Genomic DNA, 16321 nt, shown 5'->3' on the forward strand with positions numbered 1-16321 from the left:
ACAGATAAAGGCTGTCATTACCAGTAAGATACTGGGAAAGGCATTTTGATGCAAGACCTTTTACAGTAGGGAAAAAACAAAAGCTGGGAAGCGACCAAATAATAGTGTCATCGGAAAGAGGCTGCAGCCATCTGGGGAACCCCGGAAGGCAAAGTCAACCCGAGGCCCTGGTGTTTCCCATCCTTGCCCCAAGCTGGTGAATAACACCATTAGAGCTGACATCACTTGCGGATGTGTAGTTAATGGCATATGTGCAATCTGCTCCTGGTCTGCTGCAATTATTGGTGAAGATCCTGCATCATCAGACACTCTATGCAGAAGGTGCTCCATTATTGCTGTTACATCTGATGTTACCCACCCCCCAAAAAACTGAACTTTCTAGCCTGGCTATGCCACCAGTGAAGGGTTACTCAGGTGCTGCAGATCAAGACACTGGCACAGGATGTCTGCAGTCCTCTCCTGGTCACAAGGGACATCATGAATGGTTAACCAGGAAGACCCTTCATGGTTCCTTCATGGTTCAGCCTTGTCTCCATGGGCCCATAACCAAGAAGTGTTACAAACATCATTTCCCCAGCATCCATATTGCACTAACTTGGTCAACCTTCAGTTGGAGTTCTACTGGGCTGAAAAGATGGGACTTTGAGGTCATATTTGGCTGTTGATTAATACAAATGTGAATCCCCAGCACTTATGAGATAATTCCAACATATGATCTACCATGATCCACATTTTACTTGTGAGAACTTATTCATCTATTTGGATAGACTCCAGAAGTTTCTAATCTACTGCTTCATCACAGTATTAAGTTCTTAAAGGTTTTGGAAGAAATTCTGATTAGTTATATAAGGAATTTTGGGTCATTGTTATTTAGGATAAATAGAAATTTTACTTCTAAGTTTTGAATGTGAAGACAGTTGAATTCATCCTTTGGAGGCTTCCCTCATTTTGTTCTACATCTCAAGGTCCTCCTGAGTATTTTGGTCAGAGACAGTATATCCCCAAGTCAAACATGAAATATGAGGCCTGATATTGATTGTTGTCATATGAACAGTCACCCTCTTTACAGTTTCTACCTTGCTTGACACTATGACCTCCATGACATGCAGAACAATACCTCAGGTACATCCCTGTTCCAGTATAGTTTGTATTCAGAGTTTACCATATCTCCTTGGTTTTCTCTGTTCCACCAAGTTTTTCTTAAGCCTCCTATGTCTGTGTTGCCTCTCAGAACAAGTTTAGGCTCAGAAATCTCTGGCATTAGCAAAGAAATGCAGTGTCCCTCTTCAGATATATCTGGGGCATATATTTTCAATGCCCTTAGGTGTTTTGCTAAAACAGACTGAAATTGAATCCAGATAAGCTGGAGGTACTTGTTGTTGGAGCCCCTAACCCAGGTATGGAGGTTTTTCAACCAGTCCTGGATGAGGTCACACTTCTCCTAGAGGACTGTGTATGTAGCTTGGGGTTTCTCCTGGATCTGTCACTTCAGATGTCAGCTCAGATAGATGCAACAGCCAGGAGTGCCAGCTGCACCCCTTCCTGGAGCCTAGGGACCTAAAAGCTGTGGTACACGCATGGGTAACCTCACAACCTGCACTCTACATAGGGCCACCCTTGTGCCTGGTCCAGAAATTTCAATTAGTCCAAAACACATTGGCCAGATTGTTCAGCCAGAGATCAAGAGGTGACCATATAAGACCAATTTTAAAATCTCTTCACTGGCTACCTATTAGTTTCCGGGCACAGTACAAAGTGTTGGTGAGGACCTTTAAAGCCCTTCACCATGGCCTAGGGCCAGCCTATCTGTGAGATCGCCTTCTTCTGTATAATCTGCTCTGCGCACTTAGGTCCTCTGGAAAAAATATATTGCAGCCAACAAAGACCTAGCTGGCTGCGGTCACCCAGAGGGCTTTTCCATCTGTTCCTCCCAAATTATGGAATGGCCTGCTGGAGGAGACCCGACATATTACCAACCTTGACAGCTTTAAAAAGGCTGTCAAGATGGATTTCTTTCAACAGGCCTTTCTAGAATAATTGACTCAGTTGCCCCCACTAACACAGACCATCCTATTGACTATGTCATTGACTGTCCTATTTTTTTCTTAGTAATCATGTTAATGATCTTAATTGTATTTTATTATAGTTATTGTTATGTTTGTACTTACTGTTATTAATTTGGGATTAAGGGTGGGGATTGTGGGATTTTATTCTATAGTATTGTGTGGATTTTATTGATGTAAGCTGCCTTGATCTTGTTGGAGAGGTGGGGTAGAAATAATATTAATAATAATAATAATGATTATTAAAAGAAGGACATGTGTGACACGTTTAAATGTAATGGCTTTTGTGACATGTTTGTTTTCATCATATTTGATAATCTTCCTTATTTGTGTACCTGTGATCTACTGTGCTTTTTGTTACCTTTTCCAGGAAGTTATATAAATGGGTACTGCCCTAGGATTGAGTGGCCACTGAAAACGTTTCAGTTGAGAAAGCCAGTTTTGTCCAATTCTGAATCACCACCATTGACTCAGAGTCAAGTGCACTCTGGCTATAAAACAAGAGAGTGTATTGACATGATTACAATGACTGGTGAAACATGGACCAGCACTGTAAGTAGTTATATTTCCTCATATAAATAATTTCAGCAAGATATTTCCTTTGGAACATTAAATGATAATGATGATCTATATAGCAGAATTTTGTTATGAACATAATAAATGCATCTAGATTAATGGTACCAGTTAATAATATTATACTTGTAATTCCCGCATAATGGATTAAGATGGCTGTGGGTGTTGTTGAAAGTCCTTATTATACAGATTTACAAGAAAATAGTGAACAAAATATGTTGGGGATGCTAAAAAGCAGGTGATATCTTCTGAGGCCAAAGGATTGACTCCATTGGCTCTCTTTTCATCTGTTATTATGAAGTTATTTGTTATTGTCTTTATAGGACCAGCTTATGCACATTGCTAGTCTTTTGCTTTCCATACTCTCTAACTGTCCTGATTTGGCAAAGATAGTCCCAATTAATCCTGTATCATCCCTTATTTCAGATGCTTTTGTTTCTCCTCCTCTCATTTTGTCCCTTTGTTCTTGGCTTACTTGTTTTGCTGCAATCTGAATTCAAACTGCAAAGATAGTTTGCACTCAATTAATTTACTAGGGGGGAAAGGAGAGGGCAGAAGCTTGTCCTTTCCAGTAGGCTCAAGCAAAAACAAACTCCTGTAGCCTATCCCAGCTTGTGTGGTGTTTCTCATTAATAACCTTTGCCATTTTGACCACACTCTCACATTATTTTGCCACAGAAACCCCAATTAGGACACTGGGACACCTGGGTTTGAATCACAGCTCAGCCATGGAAACCCACTTGGTGACCTTGGGCAAGTCACACTCTCTCAGCCTCAGAGGATGGCAATGGCAAATCCTCTCTGAAGAAACCTGCCAAGAAAACCCTGTGATAGGCAAATGCCTTAGGATCGCCATAAATCAGAAAGACTTGAAGGCAGAAAGCCTAACTATTCTAAAGTCACCAGAAACCCATCTGATCTTGGAAGTTATGCAGGATCAGCCCTGGTTACTACTTGGATCAGAGAATGCCAATGAATAGCAGGTGCTATAGAGAGAGGAAGGAACTGGAAAAACTACTTCTAAGTATTCCTTGCCTAAGAAAACTCTACCAAATTCATGGGGTCACTACAAATCCTGTGGAATCTTGGGAAATCCCAAGAGAATTCACTTAGGATTCTCAAGCTCCAGGATTCCATAGGATGGATACATGGCAGTTAAAGTGGTATACAAGTACTATAATTGTGTAGTTTGAAAGTGGTGACTTATTTTAATGGGGTTAATTACATTTAACAGGATAAATTTACAAGTGTTTCCTATAGAGCCTGAATCACTGTAAAAGTAAAAGTTCCAAAGTGTTTAGCTTTAAAAGAATCAAACAAATTTCTTATTGTGCTTTACTGATTTGCTTCCTCTTTGTCTCACTAAGTCATCCCACCTTTTTTTTCTTCCTAGCATATTTTTCATTCCTGCTACTTCTGGCAGCCTTGGTTTTCAGCATTCATGCTGCAGAACCAGAAGAGTGGATGAAGTGCTTTTATGACCCTGACTATGAGGAGCTGCTAAATATTGCCAGGAATGGTTTCAACAAGACCTCAAAGCCAAAGATTGTTGTGATTGTCGGGGCAGGAATAAGTGGACTCACTGCTGCCAAGTTACTGAAAGACGCCGGACACCAGGTAACTATAGTGATTGAGAAATATAGGCCTTCAATCTTGATCAAGAGAGACAGAGGGAGAGAAAGAGGAACAGGAACAGGAAGAGAGAAAGACTGTTGAGATGAGTGTTAGTTTTCAAGTATTTCAAGAGAAAATATAGCCCACTTCACAGCTCCTGTCACAAGACTCTGCTGACTGTCCTATGACAAAGATGGCTATGCACCTTCAAATTGACTCTGATTTATGGACACCCAATCAAATGGTTTTCTTGGCACGAATTATTTAGAGGAGGCTTACCATTGCCTTCCCCTTAGGTTGAGATGATGTGACTTGTCCAGGATCACCCAAAGAGTTTTGGTGACTGAGCAGGGATTTAAATTCTCGTCTTGTGGTCCACAGCTCAAACCACTACACCACATTGGCTCTCTAAGATAACCATTGCTTTATGGTACATTGAATTTGGGAAATTACCTTGTATTAAGCAAACTATTTCTTTGATGCTGACAGGGGCCCTGCAAAGCATTTAATGTATTTATTTATCACACTTTTAACTTGCATTTCCTTCAAGGAGTTCAGGACAGTCCACCTGACCCCCATTCCCATTTCATTTCTTCATAACAATCCTGTGAAGTAAGTGATGCTGAGAAATAGTTATTGGACCAAGATCAGCCCTAAATGGCTTGGGTCCAAGCTATCTCTGGGACCGCCTTCTCCCCTACAATCCTCCCCGCGCACTCCGCTCCTTTGGGAGAGGCCCACTTCAGCCACAAAAATCTATGCTTTCGACTACCTCCCAGAAGGCATTTCCATCGTCGCCCCCAGACTGTGGAACGGCTTGCCGGATGAGATCTGTCTACTTACATCCTTAGACAGCTTTAACAAGGCTGTTAAGGCAGATCTCTTCCAGCAGGCCTTCCCAGAATAGAGAACCCAGCCTTAGAAAAACGTCTGGGAAAGATATTGCTGCTCCCACTGGTTGCTTGTTGGTATGATGTTGTTTTTTAACTTGTATGTTGTTTGTTTGTTGTTTTTTGTTCTGTTTTTTAAATATTGCATTGAATTTAATACTTTTTTAAGGAGGGGAGGGTACCAGGGATCTTACATGTTTTAATAATTTAATAATAATTTGTTTTATTTATATACCGCTATTCCAAAGATCATAGCGGTGAACAGCAAGTAAGCTAATTTGCCCCCAACAGTCTGGGTACTCATTTTAGCGACCTCGGAAGGATGCAAGCCTGAGTCGAGCTTGGGCCCTTTTGCTGGTCTTGAACTCACAAACCTTGTGGTTTTGAGTGAGTGGTTGCAGTACAGGCATTTAACCACTGCGCCACCAGGGCTCCTATATTTTTTTGTATTTTTAACTTTGTTAGCCGCCCCGATTGTTCTCAGAGAAATACAAATAAATTTTTATTATTATTATTATTATTATTATTATTATTATTTAACCAATGAGCATGATGGCTGAGTGGAGATTTGAACCTGAGTCTCTGCAGTCCTAGTATTAAATAGTAACCACTATAAACAACTCTTTCCATTCCCCTGTTATTTGATCTGTTTAATTAAGGATGGTGAGGACCAAATCTGGGACTTTCCCCATAAAAAAGAGATATATTGTAAGATTGGTTGTTTATGTTTACTGTGTATAGTTACATTATATTTACTTATAGAAAAATGGTTCTCAGTCTTCCTAATGCTGCAACCCTTTAATACAATTCTTCACGTTGTGGTGACCCCCACCCATAAAATTATTTTTGTTGCTACCAATGGAAATATGTGTTTTCCTACGGTCTTAGGCAACCCCTATAAAAAGGTCATTCAATCCTCAAAGGGGTTGCGACTCACAGGTTGAGAACTGCTGTTCTAGAAGAACAATTTGTAAGGATGTGGCATGGTTATACAAAATCAGTCATAATATTTTTGTTCCTAGGTTCACATTCTGGAAGCCAGTGACCGTGTGGGTGGCCGAATAAAGACCTATCGTGAGAAGGATTGGTATGTCGATGTGGGACCTATGCGCCTGCCCAAGGCCCACAGGTAAGCAAGAAAAGGCATGACACCAGCCACACCACAAAGCTATTATTCTGTTATGATCTCAACAAATTATGTTTCAAAATAAGAGGAGGTGGAGGAGGTTTCAGAAATATCAGTAATTCATATTATTAACATTAAGCTTTATCTATATAGCGCTGTAAATTTACACAGCGCTGTACATACAATTAAAATAGATAAAATAAATCTGCCTATGGCATACATTCTGCACAAATAATTAAATAATACATGTTAATTCATGATAACATTCAATAAAATAGGGCAGTGATGTGGTGTGGTGCACAGCATCACACTACCTGGGGGCAGAGCCAGACCATGCGTTATGTAGAGGCTGCATCATGACTCCGCCTCCAAGCTGGCCTTTAAGGCCTGTCTGTACAGGGAGTTACTTACTTACTTACTTAAGAGACTGTGCTAAAGAACAAACACTTTTTACATTTTCCAATTGGTTCTTTAGTAAATGCAGATAGCTATACGAACCTTTTTTGTTCATGATCAGACTGTGATAGTTTAGTTAACTTCAGTATTAAAAGATTTTAAATGAACAAATAGTAAGGGCTATCTGAAAGGGGCTGGTCCTCTTTGCATCAATAGGTGGTTCTCCTGTGCTCTGCAATGGATATTATATTAAGATTCTTAAGCTTTTCCAAGAAACTGGATCCTGAAGCTCTTATCCTTGGGATTTTAGCTGGGATCTACATGGGAATCAATGAGAAAAAGAAAGAGGCAGGTTAATCCGATGAGAATACAAGGGGGGGGGGAAGGGAACATATTGTAACCAGGAATAGCGGTATTGTACATGCAGCAAAATAAAACAAAATCCACAGAAGAGTGATACCTTTACTGGCCATCCAAAATGCAGGAGTCCCAGGGCTACATTTTGTCTTACATGTTACAGTATTTCTGTTGTATGTTAAGATGGTCTAGACCAGTGCTTCTTAACCTTTGGTCCTATATTTGTTTTTGGACTTCAGATCCCAGGAGTCCCAGCCAACATGGTCAACAGTCAGGAATTATGGGAGCTGAAGTCCAAAACATCTAGAGGACCGAGGACCAAAAGTTGGGAACCACTGGTCAAGACTCTAGAACAGCAGCTCGCAAACTTTGGTCTTCTATGTGTTTTGGACTTCAGCTCCCACAATCCCTGATTGTTGGCCAAACTGGTTGGGGCTTCTGGGAGTTGAAGTCAAAAACCTGGAAAAACAAAGTTTGGGAACCAGTCTAATGTTGCATTAATTCTCATTAATGGTAATGTTGTCTGAAAAACAACCTGCTTTTGCGGGGGTTTTCTAGTTTCTGTTTGGGTTAACCCTACGTCTGAAAAATGTCCTGCTTTTGCAAGGTTTTTTCAGTTTAAATCCAGTTTCTGCACGGGATCCATCCCATGTGATAAATTCCTATGTTTAGAAGAACTGTATGGATTATGCATGATTAGCAAAGGAAAAGTGATATAATATATCACTGGGATATAATAATATATAGTGAAATATGCAGAATGCATTCTTATCCCATATTATGTGTCTGTCTGATTTCCATCAGCCCATGTACTGACCTGCAGCATGCTAACATTTCAGGATATAAGATCACCATGTCTTCTCCTGTGCTACCATCTTGTGTTCTAAAAGATGTTTTCTCCCCTTTTCTTTTTTCCAGAATTGTTCGTGAATATCTTAAGAAATTCAACCTCACATTGAACCCATTTGCTCAGACTGATAAGAATGCCTGGTATTTCTTTAGAAACAGAAGGGAAAAGGTGGCAGCAGTGAATGCAAATGGGAATCTCTTTGGATATCCATTGGATCCCAGCGAGAAAGGAAAGTCTCCTAATGAACTTTATTTGGGAACACTGGACAAGGTACATATTTTCTGCAGAAGATTTTAAGGTTTTTTACAGCAGAATAGAGGTAGAATCATGGAGCCAGCATGGCATAGTGGTTTGAGTGCTGGACTACACTTCTGGAGACCAGGGTCTGAATCCCTGCTTGATCATGAAAACCCATTGGGTGGCCTTGAGCAAGTGACATCCTCTCAGCCTCAGAGGAAGTCAATGGCAAACCCCGAATGAACAAACCTTGATAAGAAAACCCTGTGATAAGTTTGTCTTGCCACAAGTCAGAAATGATTTGAAGATGCACAAGAACAACAAAAGAGGTAGAATGGCATCAGCAAGGAGGGAGATGATTTTACTGCTGTTCTGTTTTCCTCCTGCTGTAATTGCAGACTTTGGGCAAAAATACAAAACAAAACCCATTTTTCTTGATGAAGAAGATCCCTTTAGCATGTATCCTGATTTTGGTGGTGGTTGAGTCAGATGATTCCAGATGAGGGTGGTTCTCAAGGGAGTGCCCTAGACCCAGACCCACGGTGTACCCACACTGCAGAATTAAATCAGTTTGGCACCACTTTAACTGCCATGACTCTATCTACAGAATACTGGGATCTGTAGTCTAGGAAGACATCAGAGCACTCTGACAGAGTTGGTTGAGAGAATGGACCCATGACAGTTAAAATAGTATCAAACTGCTTTAATTCTGCAGTGTTGACCCATCCCCAAACTCAATTTACTTTTGGTGGGGTGGTGGAGGAAGGAAATCCATATCTCCATGGAAATTATTATTTCCTTTCCCTTCTCCACATCCCCCATACTGTTTATTTAATAATAAACATATTAAAAATGGCATTATTGCAATTGTGCCATTGCACTCCATTAAAGAACAAAAAAGGGAGAGAAACAATAAGAACACAGTCATGTTCCCCCAGTGGCCTAAATATCCTAAAGGCACCAGTTCCCATCTGATCTTGGCAGCTAAGAAAGGTCAGCTCTGATTAGTATTTGGATGGGAGACTGCCAACTGACAAAACTACCTTTGAGTATTCCTTTCCTTAAAAAACCCTATGAAATTCATGGAGTTGCCATGAGTTGATAGGAAACCTGAAAGCATGTGTACACACACAGATATGTTCCCCCATCAAAGCTCTTGCAGTTCACTCCTGACAAACTACCTTCCTCATTCCTTCCTTCCCCAAGCAATTACTTATCTACTGTCTTATTTCTCCTGTCTGTCAATCTGCCTCTCTCCTTCCCTCTTGGATTTCTCAACCTCATTCATCTCCATCTTCCGCATCCCCTCTTCCCCCCATTTATGGGGTATTGCTTTGTAAATGTGTCTTTTGATGGATAGAACAATTTTGTAATTGTGATATTGCAATTGTTGCTTTGCTCCTCTCACTGTTCTAAGAAAAGGGGTCTCTCTTGTGATTATTTGTTTTTCTTTGACCTTTTGGCCCCTTTGGATTAGGATGAGCAAAAAATTCCCATGGTCCCATTTCCCTTTTCAATCTATGCCCCATAGTAGCCGTGTTTGACCAGAGCATGACCAAAACCCTGCCCTCTCCTTGAATTCTCATAGACCAACTACTTCTATTTGGGACCTCTCACCTAAATTATGACATATGACTCAGTTTCTCTTCTACTTTATACAAGGTTCCTCATTTTTGCATATTGTGCAGTGCTTGCCTTCTGATTAGTAATATGTGCCCAAACCTGTCTGTCTATTCAATTTTATGTATATGGGTTGGTTGCGACAACACCCTCTGGTAGTAAATTCCATAATTTAACCAGGGAGAATATCAGATAGGGAAAAATTGTGAAAGCAAAAGGCATACTCCTGGCAAAGTTGCACGATCACACTGAAGATTTTCAGATGACATCGCATTTATCCATGAAGATCCTGGAATGCTCCTGCAACAAGCCATTCCCAGGACTTCCCCATGAATGGTTTGTTGCTGGAGAATTCCAGGATCCTCATGGGTTAAGTCCTGAATAATGTTTAAAAAATCTTCAGCATAATCATGTAATTTTGCCGGGAGTATGTCATTTATTTATTTATTTATTTACAGTATTTATACTCCTCTCTTCAGCCCTAAAGGCTCTCAGAGAAGCTTACAGATAGTTATTCCGACTGTTCCCTGCCCTCAGGCTTACAATCTAAGGAGAAGGGAATGGTGGTGGAGAAGGGGATCAAGTCCAGTAGTTCTTCTCTCCCTCTGAGACCTGGACCATAATAATGTAACCATTGCTGATATGGTTAACCTGTGGTTAACCAGCTAAACTACTGGATAGTTCCCACCAGACTACACTTTTTGAATAAATTGTTGAATGGTGCATTAACATGTAGATAAATTTCATTAATTCAGCCAGTTTACTCTAACTGGGATTAAGCATAGGATAACTGAATAAATATATAAAGAGATTTGTAAATATTCCCCTTTGCTTATCGATCAGCTTTATTTATGATTATGATTCTTTCCAGGTAACAAAAAACTGCACAGCTTTGAAGGCAAAATATGACTCATATTCCATCAAGGTAAGAGAAATTGGTATTTGTTTGTAGTTTTTTGTGGGTTTTTCGGCTATGTGGCCATGTTCTAGCAGTTTCTTCCTGACGTTTTACCAGCATCTGTGGCTGGCATCTTCAGAGAATCTCTGAACATGCCAGACACAGATACTGGCGAAACGTCAGGAAGAAACTCTTCTAGAACATGGCCACATAGCCGAAAAACCCACAAAAAACTATGGATGATGGCCATGAAAGCCTTCGACTTAACATTGGTATTTGTTTGTGTTTAAAATGTACTCTGTGCTGTGCTATAATTTACAAGACAGCATGTTTCCCTTTCACCGCACAAGTTGCAAAAAATAACAACACAAATAACATAACTCTGCCCTTTATTTGTTAGAAAAACACAACACAGTCTCACTCATAAATATTTATTATAAGATGAAATTACTTAATTCAGAATTGGAACTTATTATTATTATTTTATCCTGCCTTTCTCACAATATTGGGCAGGGGTAGGCAACCTGCGGCCTACGGGCCGGATGCGGCCCGGTGAGGCCTTGGGACCGGCCCCAGCCTGGTCCTGCCGCCGATTGCCGCAGGGGCAATTGTCTATAGAAGCCTCAGAAACATGTATTTATATTAACATTTTTTTAAAGAATCAGCAATTTTTTTTTTTTTTGCGTGTCCACTTTTTAAAAAAAAGTGTCCACCATTTGAAAATTTTGTCCTACATTTGTCCCGGTTTATTTATTTATTTTAATTTTTTAAAAATAATTTGATTATTTATTTTTTGGCTTTGGCCCCCCAGTTGTCTGAGGGACAGCAACCCGGCCCCTGGCTCAAAAAGGTTGCCTACCCCTGATATAGGGACTCAGATTTATACAGACATCAGTGTTCCATCTGATAATATGTTTTACTTAACTTGTTTATTTGTTTATTTATTTTATATATACCTTTCTCCCAATATAGAACCCAGGACAGCTAACAAATTGGTTTAGAACCAGATACTGTTAAAACAGTGGAAAGTACAACAAAAACAAAACAAACAAACAAAAACACCACAGCTAAATAAATTATAATGTTAAAAACCTTGGCTAGAATCCTGTTAAGAACTTATGTCTTTATAGGTGGATTATGAAAATTAGAGTTGAGTGGTTCTATAATATCCATATCCAGATATGCAATTATATTACTATGTTGGCAAACTGGCAAAGTGACCAATGCACAATGGGACCAATGTTCTTCAGTTCTGATGTGCCTAAGGATATGGGTTAAGGAGTGCCAATGAACATTGGTAAAGCCAAATGCGCACTGGGATTCTCTTGTAGATGACCCATTAAGCATTTTTGTAATTCACTAACAGGGTTTCTTAGTGCTTCTGCTCTGTAGATAAGTAGATTTACAATTACCTCACATAGCCCTTGATAAAAGAGTCAACCCGCTACATTTAGAACTGTTTTTAAAAGGTGGTTTTAAAATGGCATACCATCTTGGACCTCAGAAGAGCAGTCCTTAAACAAAAAGACTACAAAGAAAGGTTGGAAAGAGAAACTGCAGAACTGGAATATATCAACAAACTGCAGTCCATCAGCAGACATTCATATGTTCAGCTACCAGACTTGGCTTTAGGCAACATCCCTGCCTTGTGCACCATCAACCACCCATCTTTAAAAATGAACTTGTCACCTCATCCCCACACCCACAAAGTTTTGCATTCCTATGGACCTTCCCACACACAAACTGCTGTATAGGTTGTCCCTGAGCTTTCCACTCCACCAAAAGCATCTGAAAAAGTAGGCACAAGTCTACAAAAGCTGATCCTATGCACACCTATCTTTCAGTTAGTCTCAAAGGTGCTACAAGATCTCATTGCAGTTTGGTCCGAAATATCTTTTTTGCTATCTGTTTCCTTCCTTTTTGGTAACTAAAGATGAGTGCAACAGGAGGTGAAAGAAAGTCTTACAACTTTGTATGCATTTAACATTTCTATTCTAAGTTTCTATTCTGTTTTAACATCCATGGAAGTAATTATGTTAGATAATTCGGAAGAAAACAATAGCTACAATTTAGCTACAAAAACCAGCCAGCATCCATTTATTTTAAAATTTATTAGGGTGAATTTGGCTTTTATTGTATTGGCAGGAATATTTCTTGAGCAGAATGCTATTACTGGTGGAAACAGGGATGAAGAAATCCTTGAATTTTCCCCCTCCTCCCACAGCCCCCAGGGCAACCTTTCTCAGTCTTTTGGGGAGTGCTACACCCTTCTAGAGTAGACTTTGGAGCCAGGATATAAGGGACTGCAGGAGGAATAGGGGAGAGTCCCCAAATCCACTTCCATTCCACCTGCAGAATCCAACCCTTTGTTGAATTAAAGTGGGAAAGGAAGTCCTTCTACTTAATCAGCTTTTACTTTACCAACTATTCCCCACTAAACCTCATTTTTCTCCAAACAGGAATACTTAATAAAAGAAGGAAATCTGAGCAGAGGGGCTGTGGCCATGATAGGAGACCTCTTGAATAAACAGTCTGGATACTATACATCATTTTTTAACTCTGTATTTGGAGATGTGACTTTTCCAGATGATAACAGGTAAATGGAAAGATTTGTATTCTTTTGACTGACATGGAGTGAACTAATATTTTTATCAGAAAGAAGGGCATCATGTTCTCCCCTACCCCAAGCTTAAATTCAAAAATTAATTTTAAAAAAATGTGAGGGCCTCTCATTTCTCCTCCTATGGAGCCTCACCCCACACTTTTCCACCGAGCTCCAGCATTTTAAGGGGATGTAGAAGAATGCTACGGTTTCTGCCAAAAGGTGGACTTTTGGGGATCAGTGGTGTCAACACCACTTAGGATGTCATCTGGCACGCACCCCCGCACTTCCTAGTGATGCCCCTGTTTTTGACACTGTTTATGAATGAACCTAAAGAATCCATTATGCTTTAATGGCTCACTGAATTGTGTCCAGTAAACTAATCTATTCACTATTTACATCTTTCCTTTCCTGTTCCTACCTTGGCCTTAACAGTTTAAAAAAAAAAATGAAGTGAACTGACAACAGTATACTGTTCTGGAAACATCCTAGCATGGTTCAGTAACAGAAATAAACAGATGACTTTATCACATGCAGGTTTTAAACCACAATTGTAACAAGAGAATAGCATCTGTGGCAGTACCTATAGCACAACATGATCTTCAATTGGTTGCTGCTGTGCCTTTGAAGTGTTGTTAGAGGGTATATTTTCATTAATGGAAAACCTGTCAATAAGTGACCAGTAGCACTGCCCACCCATGACTCCACAGGTCTGATAAGTGACAGTTCATGGCATTCCCGATATTGTGCAGTCATGGCAGTCCTTCACTATTATTATTATTATTATTATTATTATTATTATTATTATTATTATACTTTATTTATAAAGTGCTGTAGGTTTCCCAAGCAGACAGTTTTCTTTCTTTTTTTAATTTAGTTTTTTACTTTCTTTTCTTTCTTCTTCTTTTTTTAGTCAACCGCATTACAATTTTAAAAAAAAAATAAAAAGCAAGAAAGGCATGCTGGGTAGGGCTTGGGTAGGAAGGGCAGGTTAAGGGGAAATGTGGAAAAGGGAGTGTGGGACTGTCGATGGCTCCCATAGTTCTATTGAAGAGAGATGTGATAAGAAAAATTCCAAATTTGGTATGTTTCTGTTCATTTAAATAATGCAATTGCAAAAAGACCAAGGTGAGACCAAGGCCCATGTAATATAGTCTAGAGTGTTTTTATACTGTTTTATACTGTGATGCAAGTATCACAGGAATGTATTTTGCATGCTCACAGGACTGCTTGACCCATTCATTGTTTTCATCTTCCCTTTCCCCCCTACAACTTTGACTACTCCAGTTTTGAAGAAATCACAGGTGGATTTGACCTGCTCCCCAATGCCTTCCTCCAAGAATTACGCGGAATAATTCGCTTCAACAGCAGAGTAGAGAAGATTGTTCGCTCGGACAGGAAAGTGAGGGTGTTTTTCCACAAACTGGATAAAAAGGCCTTGCAATGGCTGACTGCTGACTATGTCCTTGTCACATCTACAACCAAAGCTACACGACTTATCAAATTCCAGCCTCCCCTTTCACATGCAAAGGCTCATGCCTTGCGCTCCTTCCATTATGCAAGCTCCACTAAAATTGCTTTGGCTTGCACAGACAGATTTTGGGAGAAAGAGGGGATTCGAGGTGGGAGGTCATTCACAGACCGTCCATCCAAAGTTATCTATTATCCAAACCACAATTTCACCAGCGGCCTTGGGGTCCTTCTAGTTTCCTATACTACCCGTGATGATGCTGATTTCTTTGTTCCCCTCAGTGAAGAAAAGTGCATTGATGTGGTGCTGGATGACCTATCACAAGTGCACAATATCTCCAAAGAGTATCTCAAATCTGTCTGCAACAGGCATGTGATTCAGAAATGGGCCCTAGACAAATTTTCCATGGGGGCCTTTGCTTCTCCCACCCCTTACCAGTTCAGCCACTTTTTCGAGGCCTTGTTTCAGAATGAAGGGAGGGTCCACTTTGCAGGAGAACACACAGCCCACCCTCATGCTTGGATTGAAACATCCATGAAATCTGCGATAAGGGCAACAAAAAATATTCACAAGGCCACGACGACTGTAGTGTAGCAACAAGGAAAAATGAGCCTATGCCACATTCATCTATTTTAAAAAAGAGGAGAAATGATTACTCAATTGGCCATTCCCATTTTTAAACCACTAGTGTTTGTGGCAGTGGTTATGAATGAGTAACAACATATTCCCTATTCATTCTGCTCATAAGGATAGACAAATCAAGTGCCATCCCTTGTTACCTTCTTTTAAAAACTGAATATCCAAAGGGTACCTTTTTGGCTTTTAAAATCCCATTACTGAGGAGAGGTCATGACACCGGGGAGTTTATACAGCCATCTCCATGGGCGTAGATATTTCCTGGCACTATTGGGGGGGGAGGAAGATTGTTTTTAAATCACCACCTATACCACATTGGACAGGTTTACACATTTCTGTCAGATAATGTAATAAAAATGTAGCTTTATGATTACTGCATCAATGGAAGTAAACATTCATGATAAACTTTCTTTTCATGTTGTGATATTTGATGAAGTGAAGAGACTTGTTAAAGGATTATTCTGACGTTGTTTTTGTTAGCACGACCATGCAGATCATCTCACTCATACATTCCAGTTTTATGGTTCACACTATTTTTTTAATCGAAACTGCATCTATGCAAGTTCTGTTGCTCACACATCTAGTCAATGATACAGATGTATTTAAAACACGTTCAATGTATGTAGAGTTTTATCCCAGGTCTATTCACATCACTTGTTCACACAGCTAACGATACACGATACACCAAAGAAAGGCAGGATATAAAATCCATAAGTAAATAAATATATAAAATTTAAATTTAATGATGTTCATGATTTGCATATTTATTTGTGAAGTGTCCTGCGACCTGATTTAAATCTAATCTCAGCTATCTGATCTATTCTGACCAATGAGGAAATATCCATGTTCCAAAATAACTGTTGAAGAACAAGTTAAGTGGCAACACCAGCATTTCCTTTGTAGATCTAATTTCTGGAAAGACAAGCTTCCACAGTGTATAACATGAACTCACCTCTTAACCCTGCAAGTTTTCATTTGGCCCTTTTAT

At 39.8% G+C, this 16321-nt stretch overlaps 1 protein-coding gene across 1 annotated transcript; it reads left to right on the plus strand.

Moving 5' to 3' along the window:
* The first annotated feature begins 2602 nt into the window (after positions 1 to 2602).
* Positions 2603 to 15684, plus strand: LOC121920300 (L-amino-acid oxidase-like). Its single transcript, XM_042447431.1, has 7 exons — positions 2603 to 2615; positions 4030 to 4253; positions 6163 to 6269; positions 7938 to 8139; positions 10598 to 10651; positions 13084 to 13220; positions 14514 to 15684. Exons 1-7 carry the CDS (start codon positions 2603 to 2605, stop codon positions 15289 to 15291), a joined length of 1515 nt encoding a protein of 504 aa, XP_042303365.1. The 3' UTR covers positions 15292 to 15684.
* The last annotated feature ends 637 nt before the right edge of the window (positions 15685 to 16321 follow it).

The sequence above is a fragment of the Sceloporus undulatus genome, chromosome 2 (assembly GCF_019175285.1).
Source record: "Sceloporus undulatus isolate JIND9_A2432 ecotype Alabama chromosome 2, SceUnd_v1.1, whole genome shotgun sequence".
NCBI lineage: Eukaryota > Metazoa > Chordata > Lepidosauria > Squamata > Phrynosomatidae > Sceloporus > Sceloporus undulatus.